Source organism: Passer domesticus, chromosome 3 (assembly GCF_036417665.1).
Source record: "Passer domesticus isolate bPasDom1 chromosome 3, bPasDom1.hap1, whole genome shotgun sequence".
Classification (NCBI taxonomy): Eukaryota; Metazoa; Chordata; class Aves; order Passeriformes; family Passeridae; genus Passer; species Passer domesticus.
Window position 1 is genome coordinate 6,375,625 of NC_087476.1, and position 22,083 is coordinate 6,397,707.

Sequence of the window (22,083 nt, forward strand, 5' to 3'; positions counted from 1 at the left end):
GAATATGGAGTGGAAGAGCACTACAAGTGTTACACCTGATTCCATATCTTTAAAGTATTAGTGATCTCATTCCATATTTACTGTTTTTGTGAGCAACAAGGATCAAATCTCTTTGTAATGTTTAGGCAACGATGAGACAAAACCTTCTTGTAAGCACTTTGTTGTACAGGCAGTGCAGCCCCACCAACTGGAATTGCTGGAATTACTCTGGATTTTCTGAGTTAGAACAAAGATATATGTTTTATAATACTCCTCTCAAAATTTATGTAGCCACAGTTGAGCATGGCTGTTCAGCTGAACCTGATGAATGAAGGGTATAGAGATGGAGAATGCTACACAAATGCATGGATCTCTTACCTCCTTAGGCACTGCATCCAAGAGCACAAATTCATACTTGTACAGGAACAGCACAACCAACAGCTGGATTTCCATGATTGCAAACCACCTGCACGAAAAGGGAGGAATGCACTGGCCCTCCAGACTGACCATCACGTGTGTGTTATTATCAGGTAAGAAACAGGGTGTCTGACACATTTTACACTCTGTGCTTTAGTTCTGTCTGAAAGTTTATCTTCCATAGGAACACTGCTGTAGTTTGGGTTTGTTACTCAGCAAAGAACACAAATGTGGCAGCTGCCCCTTCTTTCTGTGGTGAAACACTGGACTGACAGTATCCCTCTGACACCTATTTTAAACCAGCTCCTTATCATTATGGATTTTTCCACTGTATAAACATTTATGTTCTCCTAACACTTGCTGACTTGAAATAACTTCCTAGGAGTGAGAAGGCAGTCAAACAGAAAAGGCCATATGACTAATTGTGCTATATAAAGTTATATAATACAGCTGGGAGCCTGGTGACATCAGAGAGCAGTGACAGTGGGAGTTATTATTTAATGCGTCAGCATTAGGATGCAGTAGGAGACCCAAGGGCACGGTTTCTTTTTTCTGTAACACTCTCCCAAGGGTCTTTCTTAGGCCAGAGAAGATTTTGGATGACTGCAGGTGAAATCCTCCAGGCTATTGGTTTTTAAAGCTTATGTGTACAAGAGCTCTCTGCATTCACCAGTGTGCACCTATGTGAGGTCACGGGATTACTCACTTGCAGAGTTTAGACACAAGTCTTAAATACCCAGTTAAAATAGTAATACCACCTTGCTCTTGTACAGAGAAATGCTGGGAAACCTGGATAAAATAGCTATGGGGGAAGTCACAGGGGAAGAGCTACATGAGTGCACATGGAGTTGGCCTGGCAGGTGTTGAAGGGAAGCTAAAAAGCCTCACAAACCCAAGGTAACTCCTGCAGAGCCACCAGGCTCTGCACAGGGAGCCACCCTGGGCTCTGGAGTGGGATATCTTTGCTTGTTTCAGCACAGCTTCAGACCCAAATTATCCCTGTGATTTCACACTGCAATTGCCTTGAGCTTTTGGTGGCCATGGCTCAGGGGAATGGAGTGCAGAGATATTTTGATGGCTATTAGCCCAGCTCAGGTGGGATGTAGCCCAAACTCCAACCCTGCACCACCATGCAAGGCTGGGTCCTTCCAGTCCCAGCTCTGTTTGCACAGCAGGGCCCTGGATCGCAGTGCGTGAGGGACAGCACACCCGTGCAAGACAAGCACAGCTACACAGGCAATAATCACCTGGTCCAACCAAAGTAGTCAAACTGGCATCAAATTTTTCTTTTAGGTAAAAAATATGGCACAGAAATGGCTTTTTGGGAGCTCTTCCCACATCAGTTTGATAGAATATTGGACAGCTGTTATTTACTAGCTTTCAGTTTGATTAAATTAGCTTTTAATTTTATGCTGAACTTTTGCAATGGAGAGATTAAATGTTTCATACATTTCATTTATATACTGCAGTACTGAAATGAATAAAAATGCACCTTAAACTTGAAATAACATTGTTTCATTCAGTTGTATGAAGGAAATCTGCAACCTGGAATCCTTGATACAACCCTTGATTTAATTTTTGGTTTTTTTCAAGATCATCACATTATTATTTTATAATTATTGCTGAAAAACCTGAAGGTGTGTGTTACCATGTGGACTGCCAAAGGGTCTGAAAGGGCTTTTTTGTTTTTCAGCAAGAACAAGATTCTCCATCTGTTGCCTGTGTAGAAATGTTATACTTTCCTCTCTAAACAAAAACTTATTTGAAAGATGTTATCAGAGCCCAGAGAACAGCCTGAACAAAGATATAGGTCAGGATATATAAACAAGCAGCTTTCAGAAACATTGTTTTGCAGCTTTCCCTGTACCTGCAGATGCCTCTTGTGAATTTTGCTGTTGCCCTTGCTGGGAATGAGGCTGTGCTCAGATTTAGCTCAGGAATGTGGTACAAGCCACCGAGGTACAGCAGGGAGTGAGCACTTCCCCCTGGCAAGCCTAAATGGCAAAAGCAGTTTTATTCATTTTGCTCATGACTTTAATGCCTTCACAAAGTTCATGTGGCACTCATGTCGAGCCTGCCATAGGGTGCAGATTCCAGAATGCAGATCCTCTGCAATACCCTCCAGATTCCTTGCTCCATATGGAGCTCGAGGTAAAATGACTGGTCTAAAGGATTCTAAGGAGACTTTTGTCTCAGAGGAGCTCAGGTTTTGAAGGCAGAGGATTGAGCACAGAGATGTTTGAACACAGGAACAAGGAGCAGCTGGCTCCCTGGGACTTTTTCCAGGAAGAGGGACAGCAGAGAAAACAACAGCAGGAATGCAGGAAGTACCAAGGCTGGCATTGCTGGAGGAGTGAAGTGAGACAGGATCTGCAATTTAAGCCATTATACAATTCTGTGTGCCCTAATGCAAAGACCAGATTCAAACAGAGAGGAGGTTAAGCTACCTGAAGATCAGCAGAGATGTCAATGGCATCACAGAGGATGGAAAGAGTCTCAGACCTGAGAAATGTTCTGTAGGTTTGTTTAGAACTGGTTTAAGACAACCTAAGTAACTGTGTCTGTAAAATGGTGTATTTCTTTCTCCCTTGATGAAAAGAAACCTCAGCAGGGGCAGAGCCAGGTTGAATTTCCTCCCACCACTCCCTGGGTGGGGGGCAATATCCCTTGATACACTGATCTCAGATTCTGCCTGTTCACTGTGATTTCACCTGTCTTTTCCAGGAATGAAACCACTCCCAGATCAGTTTAAACAAGGTGCAGATGGTGCTGAACATTAGGAGACTGACAAAGAGCAAAGCAAACACGTTATCTCCAAGAGTAAGAGAAGCCCAGTTCAAGAGAGTTGTTCTCTGCAGGGTTTGGGAATAAATAAACTCCAGCTGTTTCACTGACCTTCCTGGACACTGATGCTTCCCTCCTCCAAATGCCACAAAGCTGTCCAAGAAAGCATTCTTCTCTAAATTTGCCTCTTTCCAACGATCCTGTGGGAAGAAACTTTTTTTTCCAAATCAGCCTTATATAAATAAAGCTTAACTTTATTTTTTCAGGCTAAAAATGACCTTGGACAGCTAATCCTCAATACAAAGTTGCACTAATACTATTTTTTTTCTGCATTCAACCTGTTAGTATTAGAATCTAGATCCAAAAGTCAACACCAAATCAGGGAAAGACATGAGGGTCCCATCTGAAACACATTTAGGTGTCTTAAAATGCTGGAGAAGTTTTCAAAATTACCCCTAAAGCAGTTTTCCTATACCTCCCCATTTCCTAAATCCTGCATCTTGAGCTATTAAAATGCAACCTTCTCTTTTTAAATGTATCTACAAATGCAAATGTTCAACCAGTACTGAAAGAAGCCTCAGCCACAAAATTGTGTCATGACACACAAATAGCTCACACACATCTTGCACAGAAAAAACATTTCTAAGACACTCTGCAGAGACAAATGCAAGGTCTATGAGCTTTAACTGGTGTAAGCCAGTGTGTGAGAACATGAAAGATTCTCCACAAAAAATAGCTTGTCTGTACCCAAAGGGATCCCTGCTCCATCCTAAATTGCTTTGAGAGGAAAGGGACTACACAAGGAACAAGGCAATATTGCCTGAAGTTCTGGTGGGTGACACTGAGAGAAGCAAATCTCATGACTGCTGGGTGACAAACTGTACCAGCCTCCACAAACTCAGTGCTACTCTGCCAAGTAACACCCTGCCAAGCTTCTGGTGGTGAACTCCTCTGATGAAGCTGTCCCAGAGAAGACATCATCTTGCATTTATCTATTTTAGGGGATTTTTTTCAGCTAGGGCTGATTAGAAATTTCTGAGGAAGAAACCTGTAAGCATCAAAATCCAATAAAGAAGAAAAAAATATCTCCGTGGTAATGAAGCAAGGTCATACATTGGCAGTGACAATGTCCAAGGGGAACTCATCTATTCCTCTTGAAAAAAAGGGAGAGTTTCTAAAAAACAAGCTCACTTGCTCTTTAGAAATAAAGTTACTAAAAAATAAGCTGCTGCATCAGAGTTTCAGATTTCAAAGGAGCAGGAATTGTTAAAAGGGATTTCAAATCAGGGAGAGTTTGCTAGAAGGGAAGTTTTGTTTAAATTACTTCTTGATGTATTTCTATAAAAAAGACAAACTGTTCTATATTGGATGGTGCTAAAAAGAGCAGTTACAAGCCTGCCCACACAGCCACCTGCAGTGGAATAATAATCAAGAAACTAGATTAACTACTGAATTAGCAGAGATAATACCTACGAGAAATCATCCACCAGGGAGAGGAAAACACTTGGAATCAAGTTAACCAATCAAGAATTGGTTTGGTTGGAAAAGACCTCTAAGATCATCAAGTCCAACATTAACCCAGCACTGCCAATCCACCATCCCCAGCTGCCACACCTACACATCCCCTCCAGGGATGGTGACCATTTTCCTGTTCCAATGCCTGACAGTGCTTTTAGTCATGAAATTTTTCCAAATATCCAATGTAAATCTCCCCTGGCACAATCTGAGGCTGGTTCCTCTCATTCTATCAGCTCTTACTTAAGGGAAAAGACTGAGCCCCACCTGGCTGCTCTCTTCTTTCAGGGAGCTACAGAGAACAATAAGATCAGGATCAAAGTGATACTAAAGTAGTACCATATTACCTGCAACATGTCACTGATTTTAAAAGACTTTTTTATTCCTACAGGCTCCTCCTTTATGTCTCTGTATTCAAGGCCATTCTCCTGCCAGATTTAAGCACGTTTGTCTATATGCTTTTATTGTAAAATAAGTACAGGGAAGAAAAGGCAGCAAAATATCCACACTGTGTGACAACTTACAGGTTTGAACATTTCTGGGTCAGGAAAATATTTTGGATTCCGGTGCAACCAATATGGTGACAACATCAGCATGTCACCTGCAGGGATGGTGAAATTCTGAAAAGAGAAAAATCTCTAAGAAAAGAACTAAAAATCTCACAAAATAGTCCCTCCTTGGTAGTTCTCTTCTATCAGCAGAAGATCCTAAGAAAAGACAAGTGAAGGTAAAGCCATGGTGGCCATATTACATGTCTGAAGTTTCTTATTGCTGCTGCTATTTTTTTTCCATAAAACCTAAACAATGGGGAAATTGGAAAGATTATTTGTGCTATTTTTTTAGATATCAAAAGATCAGAAGCATTATTTCTGTCTTTCCTGCTTCTTGATTTATCATGTGAGCTGTTTTCTTTTTTCTAAATATTTTGTTAAATACTTCCTTCAATGCAAAGAAATTCAAAGAAAGCCTTCTAGGACAGTACATAGATTATACTGATAATTTGATCAGTAATCTTAAATAGTCATGAGCACTGATTCCTTAAGAGTGTGGGTTTTTTCCCAAACATTTCTGTGCCAGATTCCTGAATGCTGACATCTCCCTTCTGAATGGTAGTGAAGAGCACAAAAAGGAGTCTTATGAGTAACTAAAATGTAGTTCCTTCTACTATACTTGTTGTGTCTGATTCCTCTTTTATATGCCATCAGTATTGGTAGTTCAATTCAATTCAATATTAAATCAATTCAAAATTGAAGGCAAGACTGAGCCAGACAATCCAAACCACTCATAAATTACTGATGATGAATAAATCCATTAAAAAGAATATATATGTGAGGCTGGGGAATATCTCTATCACTGTAATTTTACCCAGATCTATTGGGAGGACCCTTTCCAGACAAATCACACAGCATCCTTTGAAAAAAAAAAACAAAAAACAAACAAAAAGCCCCACAACCAAACCTCACCTTAATCCTAATTGGGTTTATGACTTTCTTGGTGATTGCACCTGGAGACCTCAGCCGTATGGCTTCCAAAGTGCACCATTTAATGAAAGGGATCCTCTTCAGGTCTTCCTCAGAGACTTCCAGTTTATCTTTACCTGTTATGGCATGAGAAAGAAGACTCCATGTGAAAATTACATTTCTTACTTGCTTTGATACAGGCTGGCACGTCTTGCTTTAGGACTGTGGGTGAAATACTTCAAGACTTCAAGGCATTGTTTACACACAAAAATTGTCAATATATTTCAAAGTGAATAAACAGACCCAAATCAGTAAAATTTAAGAAAAGCCATTGGACATAATTCAATAATTTAAGGTAGGTGTAGATATGGTGTTAGAAGGGGCCAAACAAAGTCATGTTGGAAGTTAAAAGTCTTCAGAGTTTTTCTGTGCTTTCACAGGATACTGCATGGAAATCTCAGGGACTGCAGACACCCAGACAAGAAGCCACAGCTGAGCTCTTTGGCTCTGTTAACATTAGAAAATGAAACAAGGCCAGGAAAAAGGCTTCAGGAGTTTTCTTTATTGGTTAATTACTGATATGTTTCTTGATACAGTTTTGACCCATGTCAACAAAGAGTCTTCTGTGAAAGTTTAAGGGACTGAATATGGGAACCACTGCTCCCAATAGGTGACTGCTTTCTGAGGGAAACAGGTTATTCATGGGAGGGGTGAACCATGCTGGAAAAATTTGTCTCTGATGACAGAGAAGAGAACAGTTCCTGGTCTGTTTTTTAACCATGAATAGCTGTAACTCTGGTGAACAGCACACCATGAAAAGCACCTGAACTGGAAGACCTCAACTATTAGGTGCCTGGAAAAAGCACAAGACTGGGAAATACTAATCTAAGTTTAAGTGATAGGAATGGAGAAACAAACACATAGTGTGCTTTTCCTACTTCCTTCTGCTAACATTGGAGGTGTTTTTGCTTAAAAATACGTCTTGAACATATACTGAGTAAAGACCTGAGAGCTGGCCTCTATGCTGTCAGTAGAACCCTTAACTGGAACACTCCTTGTTCCCAGCCACTGACCAAGTGTGCCCTGTGCTGGGCCAACACAGGATAAATCACTTCCAGCTTCCAGAAGGACAAAATCACATTTATTACCTGCTTTGCCAAAAACAGAAGCCAGGTCTTCCATGACTTTCTTGTAAATGGCAGGATTAGAGAGTATGAAAGCAAGGGTCCAAAATGCAACCTAAACAGAGATGGAAATCCTTGAATTGAGGGACATGGAGCAGAATGACAGTATCTTTTTAGCAAGTCACAGAGGCAGGTGAAAACATGGGGACTTTTTTTGTATGTGCCTGCTGTGGCTGAGATGCATGAGGAGCTGTGCTTCCTGGGTAAATCCATATCTAAGGGCTCAGCTCCAGGGAGATTATGTCTAGTCATCTGCTGTGTACTTATCTCTAGTGAACATTATACAGCTTTGGCCTTGAGATTTGAAACACAGAATCCTTTATTTTCAAATAACTAGGTGTTAAATGAACTACTAAATCATCATGCATGATTAGTTTTAGCTGCAGGAATGAAAGAAAAATAAATTCATACTAGCATTTGCAGAAACTAGGTTAAATAATTTGCAGGGCATTGTCATAGTGAGTCACACTAAAATGGGCAGGAAAAGTTTTAATTAACAGCAAAACAAGGAGTAGTATATCCCCTTTAGAAATAATTTGCTAACTGATTATGCAATGAAGTTGAAAATCAAGAAATTTAGGAAAGGAGAAAATCCTCTTAAGCAGGATGAAACCAGAAGGACTGGCAGCAATGCCAGGAGTCTCTCTCCTCTTGCTGAGCTAGCGGGAGGTGCAGCCTGCACACAGATCTGGTCGTGGGCCATCTGTGCTGGTGAGGGATGAAACTCTGACTGCTATTTCCCAAACAGACTGACATGGATGCAGCCCTCACCCTGCAAAGCAAATCTTGTAGCTTAGATTTCCTGTACAGCACTTGGACACTGTGGCTTCACTCCATGGGCTAAGAAGGGATAACTGAATTGTTTCAGATAAAAGGGTTTAAAGTGCTTGTAAAAAATGCCCTTGGAAGGTGAAAGGCCTTTTCTTTCGTCATTCCATTCCCCAGAACAGTGGTTGTTACTATTCTGAGAAACAGAAAAATATCTGTATGTCTATTTACAGCTGAATATTACAGAAGTAAGTGTTGTGGAAGGAATGTCAGTTATCCTGATAACAGACAGCAGGCTATGCCTCCCACTTACACCAACACGTGAATCCACAGAAACCTCACTGAAATGGATGAATTTCCCTTAGGCTAAACTGCAGTAATATCCAATCTCCAAAAAACATAGATATATCCGTTAGGGGAACATACAAAAATAACTCACTATCATGTTTTTCTAAATCACATCTGTAATGGACATAACTGTGCTGGAAAGAGCTTAGTAGTCATGGTAAATAAAGGATGTTTTTGCTGCTATGGATTTTTCATCTGAGAAATTCCTATAAATGTCTTTGGTCAGCCTAAGCTGTCTTAGATATACTGGGCTTGTTAGCATATTTATATCAGTGTCATTAATCCAGCAAATCCTTTTCTAACACAGACAAAATGTAACAGCTCTAGAATCAAACTATTGCTTTTCTTCCACTGGCATTTGTACAGCAGATCTCCCAAAAATGAAAGAGAAAAAATCACTTGAGGGTTTACACACAGATGAAGTTACTCTATATAATGCTTTTGATATTCTTTACAATTGGTTATCTGAAACAGTTTTTTCTATAATACAGCCACAGTGCTTCAAAACAGAGTTAAATGCTCTTCACAGCTTAAGACTGTGATCTTAATAGCTGTGAGGCTTATGTTCCTGAAATGTTATGACAAGGGACAACATAATTTAGGAAAAATACAAGAAGAGCTTTTCTTGTCATTGCTTCTGTGACATTGCAGCCTGGGTATATTTGTAGTGATGCATGTGGGCGTGATAATCCCTTCTTTGGAATCCATGGAGTGTGTGTGACCTCTGCTTCAAAGCCTTTCCTTCCCAAATCCAGGCTTTGGAGCAGGAGAGAGAGAAGGTGTTTCTGCAGCTGATGTACTTACAGGCACAGCATTTGCTTGGGCAGCCCAGAGCATCAGGAGGCCATAACTGGGAGCTAGATGTTTTCCCTGCAAGTTATCCAGGAGATGTTGCAGAAGTGTCTGTTAAAGATAAAATAAAATAATCTGTATTTCCAAGAATATATTAAAATGTAGTTTGGGGCAGGGCTTACTAGAACTCAAGGACTAGCTTCTCAAAGAGAAGGAATGTTAGTTAAGGTTTTTTTGGAAGGCACAATGTAGAGATGACAGCTATTAAGAGAAAGTGATACTCACATAGGCAGAGGGCAAGGGGAACTCAGTGCACCACATGAATTCCGCCTGAATACTTTCACTGCTCTCCATTTCCTTAAAGTTCTAGAGGATTAGGTTCCCTCACTCCCCATTGCTGCTTGTATGTGGAAGAAAGGAAAAAATAATCTCTATTCTAATCCCTTCTCTGCGCCTCTGCTTTAAAGAACCTCAAGATGGGAATGAGCCAGTTGAACGAATGGAAGTGAAGAAAATGTTCTCTCTGTTCATGCCAAAAAGGTGCTTGTTAGAAAGAGATGGTCTGACACATCAGCAAACTCCCCAGTTTCAGGCACCTTGGTGGTGACCTAAGCAGTGACTTCAATGGGCTGATATTTGAAACTATAGGAACTGTGTAATGTTCTAGGATCAGCTTTTGTTTATAGCATTTCCTTGAATGCAGGGCAAACATGCACTTGAGGCAAAGCTTCCTGCCTACTTCTCAGAGGGGAAAAGGCTGATCTTGAATAAAAAATGGCTGATTTTTTTTCCAAATTCCCATCCAATCTAAGACACCAAGTTTGTGCTTCCTGCACCTTCTTACCTCCCACCAGCTCCTCTCCAGCTTTCTCTTTCTTTCTGCTGATCTGGTTTATTTTACTAAATAAACTGAAGTATGTAAAGCTTTTAAGTCTAAATAAAACCAGTTTTGTTTAATGATCTGTCCTACAACAATTTGGTAGATCAAAATTCCCAGGCCAGTCTGCTGCCACATTTGTCAGCCCTATCGGCAGAATTCCTGCCAGAGCTCAGGAGAATAACCAGGGGAACAACTTATCTCAGCTCTGACACAATCAATATTTAGGGTACTTGGCTCCAGTAATCTGCTATTTTCTACCAGTCTGGCTGTTGAAGGATCTGCTCACTCTGCACCAGGGTTTATAAATAGCACATGTAAGGTTTTGAAGTTTCACAGCACGGTGCCCTCAGTGGAACAACTCAAGGGTCTTTCTCTCACCTCTTTCAAGTGCTCTCTGCAGCGTGGTACTGCAGGCTGGGGATGGGTCATAGCTCTGACCCCTTGCCTTAAAGTTCCCTAGGGGAAGATCTTAATTCTCAGAATTGCTTGAAATGAACTAAATGGAGGAACAGGAGTCAAAAGTTATGGGTCTGTCCTACTGCAGGTGACAGCAATACTGGAACATTTGGGTATAGCTATAAAAGCTGACATATTTGACTTATTTCTTCCAGTTCTGAAGTAATTCCTGCTCTCCACTGCTTCAGTCAGAATATACAACGAAGTCATCTTATTTCCTAGCCTCGGATGTTTACCTTGGATGCAGTCTCTGAAGGGTTGGTCCTTTCAGCATCCAACACTACTTTCTCAAATAATTTTAGAAGCCATTTTTTGGATTTAGACCAGCTCCTGTAAAGAAAAGCAACAAACAAGAAGCACTTAACTGAGGCAGCACAAACCAACATTTCCTTTTCCATGAGAAGCCCTCCTTGGGTTGTTTTCCAAAAGCCCCTGGGCAGCAGTGAGCTGATGAACAGCCAATGTCAGTCTGACCGACAGAAGTGATGACTGGCATGAGGAACAGCATGTCCAAGGCCTTCCCCTTGGCCAGACCTCCTCTTGCAGCCAGGACCTGGGACTGCAACACTCCTACATTTTCATACCTTTTTATTACAGGTTTTCATTGTTGATTTGGACAGACTGCTTAGGCCAATCTTTTAAAGAATGATCCTCTTGAAGAAAATCAAGGCCATTTTTTAGAGCATCTTCAATTCTTTCTGAAGGTATTTTGAGGTGCTAAAGGTGCAATGATGGCCCTGAGAGCACTGACAGTGTCTGGAAGCCCCTCCTCAGGGTTTAGGTGTTTCTACCCAAGGTCAATTCTGTGACAGTGTAACCTGGGATTGGTACTGGGAAAACAGCTGAGGTGTGGAGAAGAGCAGAGAGACACCTCACTGGAGACCCTCTGAGCTTGGGACTCACATTTAGGCTCAGCCCTCTGCTCCTTACCCCATTCTGCTGCTACAGACAGGTCCAAGCTGGGCTCTGCTCACCTACACCAGGTTATTTCTGCTTTATACCAGGAAAATGCACAAGACAAGGTCAGAACTTTTTTGAAGCATTCACCTAAAAGCCTGCTTCACCTGAGGGCACACCATCACTAAAAACTGGGCATAACCCTCCAGGGGAAATGTCTCCCATGGTTGAGATGCAGCAAGATAAATGTCTGATAAATGTCACCTCTGCCCCTTTACCTCAGGAAGCACTCGGGCATCTGAGAAGCGTATTCAAAGTCCTCATCATACTTCTGAAAATGCTCTTCAAACTCCTTGATTTCACTTGGACTGGTTGGGCAGATGCCCTTCCCAAACAGGGTGTTCACCACCGCTGGATACATGACATGCCTGCAAGGACAAGATGCCCAAGACTTAGGGGCCACAGGGAAGCTGCTGCAGCAGTTTTAGAGCAGGATTCAGCACCTGGATTGCCTGCCCTGGAAGCTGTGGGACTCTCCAGTATGGAAGGGCTGGCACGAGGCTCTCACCTCAGCCCCATACTCATTTCAGATTTTAAACAGAGGCAGGAGATTCACAGACCTCAGGCTGGTCTTCTACACATGGCTGAACTTCACCAGCCAGGGTGTGCTCACTCGAGTAGGAGCAGAAAGGCTCTGGCCACCAAGGTCCCCTTCTCCCCATTAACCACCCCCCTCATTTCAGTTTGACCCACATGAACCTTCTGGGCATTGCACAACCCCCTCTGGACCAAACATCCTGAAATATCCTTCCTCTGGCTGCAGCTTTCCTGGGCAGATAATGCTTTTTTTTTTGTTTCTTTTCATCTCACTCTTTCATGTTTGCTCCTCTGTTACCCTGCAAACTCTGAGCTCCTTCTTCAGACTCTTCTCCTGTACTCCAGAAAACTCTTGTGCAGGCTTTGCTGTGTCCCAGATGATGCTAAATGAGTATTTCAGGGAATACTGCTCACTTTTCTGACTTTCTGATAATTAGGAAGAGGGGGCCATCTGGTGGCTCTATGGATTTCATCTTGAGACAGCTAAATAACAATTATTCAGAATGTTGCATTCCAATACTTTTACTTTGCCTTGTTTAGCAAAGCAGAACTGATCACCCCCTAGGAGATTTCAAATCCCCTCTCCCCCACATTTTTTCCCAGTTAATCCAAATTGCAGTAACTGCAGTGAGAGGTGCCAAGTGATTTAACTGCACTAACAGCTGTATCTTGTTGTATTATGCAGGAAAAGGCAGCAAGAGACAATCTGAATGTGAGGTGTTAGAAACAGGGCCAAACCAAAGGCACTATCTGTCCCCATCTATCTGTCCCCATCCCTGGGAGCCTTCAAGGCCAGGCTGGATGGGGCTCTGAGTGACCTGCTCTATGGAAGGTGTCCATGGCAGGGGATGGAATAAGAGGATCTTTAAGGTTCCTTCCAACCCAAACCATTCTATGATTCCATGAATATTCAGCTTGTAGTACACATGGACAGAAAAGATACAGGTGTTGTCCCAGATAATCAGGAAGAAGGAGTTAAAAGCTTTGTTGCTGTCACATGAAACAATTTTTTTTTTAATGTTAAGTTTTGGCAGCCAAGTCAGTTGCAGAGGGTCTTAGTTAAGTTTCAAGCTAAGCTTGGCTCAAACATGGAAATTTCTCAACTGCAGAAGATTAAGCATTTTTTCTAAGTTCTTTATAAATAATGTGAAGGTTTTATCCCATCTTTTGGGAAACAGGGTTTGTTGGAACATGCTGTGTTTTCTTTTTTCTTCAAAACAGGCAGCTCAGCTGCTTCTTCCAACTGGGAGAAACACCTTTACATGAAACCCTTTCCACTCTGTGAACCACCTGAAACCATGGAGCTGTAATGAGCATCCTGACAAAAACTTTTGTAAGACTTCTGAGCCCCAGCTGCTTTACAGAAATATTTCCCTTGCACGTAGGACACCCCTGAGTTAGAGATGTGCTGCAAAACTCCCTTACCTTACCAGGCCATTGAGGTCACCCGTGCCCTCTGTGCCCAGGTGAGCCATGTGCTCATGCAGCTCCTTACACAAAGTGCCTGAGAACAAGTGCAGGTTACTGGGACTCATCTTCCCCTTCATCATGCTGTAGAGGTTACCATGGTTCTGATAAAATGCTTCTGCAGGAACAGAGACTAAATACAAAAGGAAACAGAAACGCTTTGGAAAGTAGATTTTTCACTGAAAGATAGAGTGAACAATTTTACCCTTAACTTTTGACTCTTGACTCTTTTGACTTTAATTTAAATGTCTTAACCCTCATTTTCCTAAAGCACAGTTCCCTGGAAGCTTCCTTGTACCATATAAAGATTTTGGTAATGACTCTGCTTCTCCCAGTCCATGTAACATCTTCCTGCCTCGTGAAGCTTCAGTGCCAGAACCAACAATCCAGAGATTTCCCCCCAGTGGGGTGTACGGAGATGTGCAGGAACACCACAAAACTGAATGAAGTGAAAAAAACCCCAATTTGTGTCTCCATGCTATAGAATTACATCCTCATAAACACCTCATCCTTTTCTAATGACTGTAGTACTACTGTGTAGCAACTAATTATTGCTGAAAGCTGATTTTCCAGGGAAGTGATAGGATTACCTACCATTGCTCATAACAATGTACATGCAGGTCCAGCCACAGCAAAGGACCTGATCTCAAACTGGGGTTGCTGGATGGTAACATTCCCTGGATCAGAAACTTCTGATTCCTTGAGACTGAATGCAAATCCCTCAGCTGGTTTACAGTACTGGGTCGTCATGGAGAAATTGAATTTCACCATTTCACAGCATAGTCATGGATTAGAATAAGCATTTAAGGCATGATCAAAAAACCAACAGGCTTTTGGTGGGGATTTAATGTTCCCGGGTAACTAGATTTGGTTTCCTTTTTAAAAAAGACAGGTCTCAGTTACCTGCATTCTTGACAGCTTGCTGTACTGCCTGTTCAAAATTTAAGTCTTCAGATTTAAAAAATGCTTCAGTTCCTTCTTCCTCAGTCACAAAAGTGAACCGTTTTCCCAGAGCAAATATTGTGAACACAGGTCCATGCTGGAACAAACAAAGATTTCCTGTCAGTACACTGTTAACACATTTTGCAGGAGCCCCAGCATGACCTCAGTGCTGCTGAGAGGTCAGGAGGGAGGACCTGGTCATTCCTGCTCTCTGCACACCTTGGCTCAGACCTGCACAAAGATGAACATGAATCAGACCAAAATTTGCAGGCTTATGACCAGAAGGGAATGTGGTATGTGCCTGACCTCCTGCAGAGTGGAAGAGATTTCTTCTCTTAAATTAACACTTTATATTTGAATTACATTGCAGTTCAAACAATACAACCTATGTGGATTTAGAGAACCCAAGGGATGGATCTACTGCATCCTTTGGCTGCCACAGCAAAGTACCAATACTGTAAAAAGCCATAATCCTACTATTTCAGTCTACACTGTTTTGCAAAAAGTCCACCCTCCTGCATATTTTTAATATTTCAGGTTCTCCCTTTCCTTTCCTTTCCTTTCCTTTCCTTTCCTTTCCTTTCCTTTCCTTTCCTTTCCTTTCCTTTCCTTTCCTTTCCTTTCCTTTCCTTTCCTTTCCTTTCCTTTCCTTTCCTTTCCTTTCCTTTCCTTTCCTTTCCTTTCCTTTCCTTTCCTTTCCTTTCCTTTCCTTTCCTTTCCTCCCCCATCCTTGCTCCTAATACCAATGATTTCTTTCTTGTAGACATAAATATCACAATAGCTAACAACCTTTGAGCAGAACACAGTGACTGACGTTCAGGAAAGGTTTTTGATGCCATAAATCATTATTTCATCTTCCCTTAATCTAATATCCTAGAGCCCTCTTGAAACTTCCAGCAATAGGAATTCAATTCTGAGTTCCTACATTGTTAAAATGATCCCTGATATTTGCAAATACTCTAAAATAGAAAACAAATGTGTAATATATTCTGTCTGTTAGACGTAGGCATAAAAAGATCATTCAACCTTGCTCCCATTGTTTATGCCATTGACTTAAACTATTTCTTTTGCTGTTGGTGTCTGTAGTGTAAATCCTGCTGCATCAAAAGCTCTTTGAAGCCAAGGAGAAGATTCTTCCTGGCATCAACTGAATTTTGATTGTGTCCTTCAACTGCAAATTATTAAAGAAAGAATGACAGTTCAAACTCTATGGAGATAATAAATAAAATACTGTTTTAATAACAAGTGTTCAAGACCAGGTTGGATGAGGCTTTGAGCAGCTGTCCACTGGAATTGGTCCCTGCCCATGGCAGGAGGTGGAAGAAGATAAGCTTTAAGGTCCATTCCAAAACAGACCAATCTGTGATTCTATGACTCTATAATAGCTAAATTTAATCTAAGATTGCTTTTTGATGTCCATGTCTTCATCATCAGTCTGTATAAAAATCAGTGAATTTGTACCATGCTTAAAAATTAGATTTTAAAATTTTTAAATTAACATTAAAATGTACCTAAACTAACTTTAAAATAAAATTAAATTAAATTTGAACTAATAGCAACCTGCAATAATACTTAATTATTCAATTAAGGTCGCACTCAATTAAAGATTGGAACACTTTATTTTAGGTGATTACATGTGAGCAAGATGTCTGCACTCCCATAGCAGACAACAGAAATCAAGTCTGTGCAGTCAGGGGATCCTAAACACCAATTCACCAGACCATGTTCTGCACTCCTGTTTTTGGAGGGAGCTGAGCTGCCCTTGGACTCCACTGACAGCACTGACTTTGTGTCCAGTGACCATCCTGGTAACCTGCAAACACCCACACAACCATCTGGGTTTGAATCTCAGCCAACTTCCTGCAATCTATTTAGAATCATTACAATTACATCAATATTTAACAAAACTGAAATAAGAAGGCTCCATAGATGACCTTCTCCAGAATAAGTCAGCCTCAAGGAGCAACACTGTCAGGGAGATATTCAAACAGATCTTTCAGAAAGCAGAATTTTGTGTTCAAATAGATATGACATTTGATAAATGCAATGCAAAATTAAACTGCTAAGAAAGGTTTGAAATCAAACTAATAAAGGCAATCTGCTTCCCAAACAACAGAGACTTTTCCAAGCATATGAGCTGCAGGAAGTCTCCCAGTGTGGTGTAAGGAAACCGAGTGGGGGAGGAATCTGAGTTAGGGATTACATCAGTGTAGGACAAATCCCACCTTGGAGCCTTTCACTGAGCGTGATGGACTGAGACCTTGTTTTGAAGGAAGTATTGAGCAGAATAGACTTAAACAAGTTCTAGGTAAAACAGCAATAAATATTTCAATTCAGAACTCTTGAGGAATTAAAATAACAAGTTGCAGAACTCCAGAACGCCCTGCTGTGATCTGTTAAATCATCCTCAGCAACACGAGGATGGACAGGCAAACGTGGTGTCAGAAGGACCTGGGAAGCCTCAGAGTCATTTTGGTACTCAAAAAATTACAGTAAGCATTATTAAAGACTGAATTAGTAGTGGATAAATAGGATGTACTGCAAAATAGCCCAATACAGCTTTTAGGGAGACATGAGGTTGTGTGGTGTTAGAAGTATTTTCTAATTCACTCTTTGGAAGAAGAACTAGAAGTTTACTCATGATCTGGAGTCATCTGAGAGTCTAAAAAATGAGGAGACCTAGAAATGTCACAGAAGAAGGCTTAGAATAATGACACTCTGAAATTACTCCAAGATCTATTATGCAAGTGCTAATAAATGGCTTCAAACTATAAGCAAGTAGGTTTGCACTGGATATTTGGGAGAAATTCTCTACTGTGAGGGTGGTGAGGCCCTGGCACAGGTTGCCCAGAGAAGTTGGGGATGCCCCATCCCTGGAATTGTTCAAGAGTAGGTTGGATGTGGCTCTGAGCAACATGGGATAGCGGAAGGTGTCCCGGTCATGGCAGAGGGGTTACAATGAGATGATCTTTAAGGTTCCTTCCAACACAAGTCATTCTATGATAATTAATCTGGAGCTCTTATCTTGCTAGGAAAGGACAGGAAAAAGGACAAGAAACATCTAAACCCACTCTGTGCCTGCATCTGCCCATTCCATCTCAGCAGGATATTCTGAGCTAGTCAAAGTCAAAGGATGCACAACATGCATGAATATTTCAATAAAAGGAGATTAAGTGAACTTATATCCCAGGAAAAGAGGAAAAGATAATCATTACTCTCAGTTCCTCATAATGTAAAAGCTAATGGGCTTGAGATTAGGAGTTAGATGGTCTAAAACCAGACAGAATACTTCATTCATATGGGTCATGATTAAATTAAGGATTCACTGCTGTGCATTGCTGGGAAGCCACATTTATACATAGGGTAACAAGAGAGATTAGGTCAATCATATAGATGCAAATTCCAGCCTAGCAAATCCCTAAACCAGGAGCTGGGAAGAAAAAGCAGGAGGCTACATACTCTCACCTGGGTGTGCCCCTTACACCTGTTACTGAGCATCTCCTGATGGCTGCTGCCCCAGACAGACACCTGAATAACCAGGCTGTTCATCTGTCAAAATGTGTAATTATACTGATGTTACACTGCAATCAAATCAGCTCCTGGAATGAGCTGTGGGGCAGTTCTGCACTTGTGTTATGGGAAGGTACCAACAAAGTGCAGGCTCTGCTGCCAACACTGCAGCCAGGTTATTGCTCTGAAACAGCTTTTAAGAACACTTCACAACATAGAGAGATATAGAAAGAAATAAAAAAATCCTTTTAGGATTTATTGCTTTCACTCATGAAAGCTAATTTTTTTCCAAAGATTGGGAAACACTTCAGTGCCACAGTAAGAGACAGATTCAAGCTTAAGGAAAGTAACACCCCAGAGAAATAAAAACTTCAGAAGGATGTTCTCCAAAATCCTAATGGAAATCAGGGAAATAGTCATATTCCCCAGGGTTCCTCCCCGGGAGCAAGCACTCTCAGCTGAGACAGCTGCATTGCACCAAGAGCTCTGCTGGCACCTGGGGGCACTGGGTGGGCTTCCTTTCCCTTGGGTGTGCACACACACAGGGTCAATGCCACGTCCCTCCTCTAGCTCAGGGACTGCAGCACTGTGGTCTTCTACACCTGGGAGAAGTCACAGACCTTCAGTGACTGAGCTGGAAATGCTCCACCAGAAGCCTCCTCCAGCCTGCTCCCCTCCAGTGATGGATGTCCCTTGCAGAGTGACCCAGTGAGCCTCACCCAGCCACACACAGAAAGGCCAGCAGTCCCGGGGCACGGCACCTTGTCCCCGTTCAGCACTCACTCTGAAAGGGATGCATGGATCCCACAGGTCCCTACAACAGTGCAGAGCAATCTCCTGGGTTTAACTGAACTTTTCCTGTTTGCTTAATTAGCAAACTGATGAGAAGAATTTGAATTTCCTTACTAACTCTTACCATGTTTGCCACCATCCTTTGAAGGCCTCATTAAGCAGCTCACCCTGTATTTTATGTGGCATGGTGGTTCTGGTTTTTTCCTGTCCATTCCAGACTGCTGCAAAACTTCTCTCACCAGGCAGCTTTAGAAGGAAGAGGTGGTATCTTTTATTAGATGAGAGATTAAATATTTTATTAGAGCAGGGAACTTTCTTTTCTTAGTCCCAGTGATGACACAAGGGGGAAAGGAGACAATTCTTCCAGCCCACGTGTTCTTCCGTGGGAGGAAAATAGAAGCAGCAAACTCCAAGCAAAGGGCAGGCTGGAAGCAGTGGAACTTTACTGTGTTACCCAGGATTTGAGAGAAAAAACAGTGAAGGATAGACACAAAAGGAATTAAGGAAGAAAGTAATTAAGAAAGAAGGGAATTAAGAAAGACATGAGTGTTACTTTGACAGTCTCAAGGATTAATCCAGAGGAGAAATTGCAAGAGTCTCCCCTGAAGATAACACCCTTGAAATGAGGTTTCACACTGCCTAAAGCCTGTTTCTGTAACACCTTTTACGAGGGCAGCTCGCTCGTACTAAGGACACTTATCCTTGTTCTGGCAGTATTAAGGAGCCTGGAATTATGGCAGATGTATTTTGCAAGCCCTGGAGTGCCTGTTAATGACCCCTTTGGCAGCAGCACGTGTTTTGTTTGGCTGTACTCTCCAACAGTGCCTACTCTTTTAAAAGGGAGCAGGCAGGAAAAGATTTATTTTTCCTGGCCTCAGCACAGAGTGTCAGTGTGGGAGGTGGGAAGGGAGGGGAAGGGAGGGAGGCTTTCAGGGCCTGAGAAGGGTTTAAGGAGAGGAAGGGGACAACAAGCAAGTGGCCTTCCTCAGAGGCAGGGAGAGCCAGGTGATGGTGCTGCAGGCAGGTGGCCAACCTGAGAGGGAGGGAGGGATGGAGACAACCCCCAGAGGGACAACAGGGAGAGGTCAGAAGGAGCTGCTAGACTAAAGTCAAAGGAAAAGCCCTACCAGCAACCACATGGTAAAGGGAAAGATGTAAGAAAGCATTCTCTTCCTTCTTTGCTTTGAGTTTTCAGCCATTGAAAATGTTTCTTGTTCTAGTTTCTGTCCCAACAAAACCAGAGGTTCATAAAGTCCTTCAGGTGTTCCTGGAGCGTGCAGATGTGTCAGCAGCTGCCACAGCATCAATCTCAAGCCCAGAGGGTCTCCAGGCAAATGAACACCAATATTAATTAACCCAGAGCCAATGAGTGTGCATTTGCACAGATGAAAGCTACAGGAAAGACACAGTAATATTAAATTAAAACTGGCCTGTCAAGCCCAGAGAAGCAAGAAACTCCAGATCATACCTCTGAGCTTACCCCATGATGCACCCAATGTGCTTTAATAGAAGACTGATAGCTCTTGTTGCTCTCAAAGACCAGATTTAATCCTCTGCTTTAACACCATGAGTTTATAACAACACAAAAAGAAATACAAATATGAAATCTAGCAGTTCAAAATGAGAAAGCAAATTTTAAACATCCAGTATTTATTGATATGGGGTTTTGGGTTTTGGTTTTTTTGGGGTTTTTTTTTTTTTGCTTTGGTTTTTTGTTTTGGGTTTTTGTTTTTTTTCAATTTTAGGATGTTACAGTGGTTTCATTTTTAGCTAGTTTTTGCAAGTAGTGAGGCTGTGTGATCCTTCAGCACGGGACACTCAAGGCTGATGACACTGTAGTAGCAGGTGATAGAATCCCTGAATGAAAATGGGAAACTGGGGTTTATGTCAGTTATTATTAAATATCTAGAAATTAAGAATTTGATCACTTTCTATCCAACAGACACAGAAAAAGAAATTCAAGTCCAAGGGGTAAATCCTGACCCCCATGTTTAGTTAAGATTTTCAGGACAGAAAGCTTTGTCTGCCAAACACATCTACGTGTTGCTTGAATGCTGAGGGACACCAGCTGGTGCTCAAAAATCCCACCTAACTTTAGGCACGCAAATAAGTAGTTTCCTGGTCCCAGCACTTGGCACAGAGCTTTCCACATTATCTGAAACCAAGATTAACACACAGCCAGACTGTAAAAGCAAAACGGCAGAGATCCAAAGAGGATGATCAGAGCACAGAGATCGTGCCTGGATCAGATCCACAACTCACCAATGCTGGTGGCACTAAGCCGATTCTCCACCATTTAAATGCTCCTGACGTTATAAAACGTGACAGGAAAGGGCAAAACTGAAGGCAGAAGTTTCTGGTTGCCTTTCCCCTTGCAGGCAGCCACCCTGAGCACGCACCCGAGCAGGCAGGCCAGCACACGCATTACCTTCTTTCTGGCTTGCTCTATAAACTCCAGAGGAGCTTTCCCGAACTGAAACGCAGCTCCAAACCAAGGGATCCAGCTCCTGATGCAAGGAGGGGAGCTCGGGTTTCCCAGCTGAAACAAAAGAGCCTTGACAATGAGGAGTGCCAGGAGCGCTGCCAAGAGCGGAGCGAGATCCATTTTGCCTCGGGGCGCTGCCCCGCCTGCCGCGGCCCCGGCACGGCCGCGCTCCCGGCGCCGCCGAGGCCTCTGCGAGCGGCCCGGGCCCAGCGCCAAAGGCCTGGGCAGCGCAGGGCACCAGCCCTCGCTCTGCAAATGGCAGAGCCAGTTCTGCTCCGGTCTGGGATGGGGACCAACTCTGCTGCTTGCAAAACCTAGATTTGCTGGGGCAAAGCCTTGGACTTTGCGCCAAGTAGCTGGAAGGCCACCCGGGCAGCCGGGGACACCGGCAAAGCAGTGCAGAGCCTTCTTCAGTTTAAAAAATAGATTTTGTTTTTTGTTTTTCTTTTTCTTTTTTTTTTTTTTCCGTATTGAGATTGCAAAGCAAAGAGCCTGTGATTTGCAGACATTTAGCTTTCAGCAAGTCAGAGACGGCAATAAACTTCTGCAGGCATCACCTGAAGCAGAAACCTTAAGAAAGGTGTCTCTCACCTGTCTGAGATACCTCATTAAAGGCTGGATGTGCCCAGCGTCTGAGGAGTAGAGAAATGCTTCTGAGGTTGAACTGACAGACAAAGCCTGCTGGCCACCTCTATTACATCAGTGCCATGTCAGAAGTCAACTTTCATAGAGGTCAGATTAGTTTCTTTGCATGTGTGAAAGTGGCACATCAAAATTACGTACAGAATACATTAAGTATAAAAAGCCTCT

General features: G+C 42.3%; 1 protein-coding gene and 1 long non-coding RNA gene across 9 annotated transcripts in view; one reads left to right on the forward strand and one right to left on the reverse strand.

Moving 5' to 3' along the window:
• LOC135295891 (uncharacterized) overlaps window positions 1-10,470 on the forward strand; it is a 23,361-nt gene extending 12,891 nt beyond the window's left edge. For 3 of the 5 annotated variants that reach the window (XR_010357952.1, XR_010357949.1, XR_010357953.1), the window contains 2 exons: window positions 366-509; window positions 3,121-6,103. This is a non-coding gene — a long non-coding RNA (uncharacterized LOC135295891). Of the gene's footprint in view, window positions 1-365; window positions 510-3,120; window positions 6,104-6,355 lie in introns of those variants that run through there. The other 2 variants (XR_010357951.1, XR_010357950.1) reach the window with 2 other exon arrangements.
• The window catches only part of LOC135295889 (24-hydroxycholesterol 7-alpha-hydroxylase), a 25,164-nt gene extending 3,148 nt beyond the window's left edge, over window positions 1-22,016 (reverse strand). Inside the window, exons 1-13 of one of the 4 annotated variants that reach the window (XM_064411705.1) lie at window positions 21,865-22,016; window positions 21,217-21,327; window positions 14,448-14,583; window positions 13,503-13,677; window positions 11,759-11,908; window positions 10,820-10,913; window positions 9,260-9,358; window positions 7,304-7,394; window positions 6,159-6,292; window positions 5,220-5,315; window positions 5,043-5,123; window positions 3,292-3,380; window positions 358-445 (exon numbers count right to left, since the gene is read on the reverse strand). In XM_064411705.1, coding sequence (XP_064267775.1) covers window positions 358-445; window positions 3,292-3,380; window positions 5,043-5,123; window positions 5,220-5,315; window positions 6,159-6,292; window positions 7,304-7,394; window positions 9,260-9,358; window positions 10,820-10,913; window positions 11,759-11,908; window positions 13,503-13,677; window positions 14,448-14,583; window positions 21,217-21,327; window positions 21,865-21,882 — 1,362 coding nt within the window. In that variant the 5' untranslated portion in view covers window positions 21,883-22,016. Of the gene's footprint in view, window positions 1-357; window positions 446-3,291; window positions 3,381-5,042; window positions 5,124-5,219; window positions 5,316-6,158; window positions 6,293-7,303; window positions 7,395-9,259; window positions 9,359-10,819; window positions 10,914-11,758; window positions 11,909-13,502; window positions 13,678-14,447; window positions 14,584-21,216; window positions 21,719-21,864 lie in introns of those variants that run through there. The other 3 variants (XM_064411707.1, XM_064411706.1, XM_064411708.1) reach the window with 3 other exon arrangements.
• Between the last annotated feature and the right edge of the window lie 67 nt (window positions 22,017-22,083).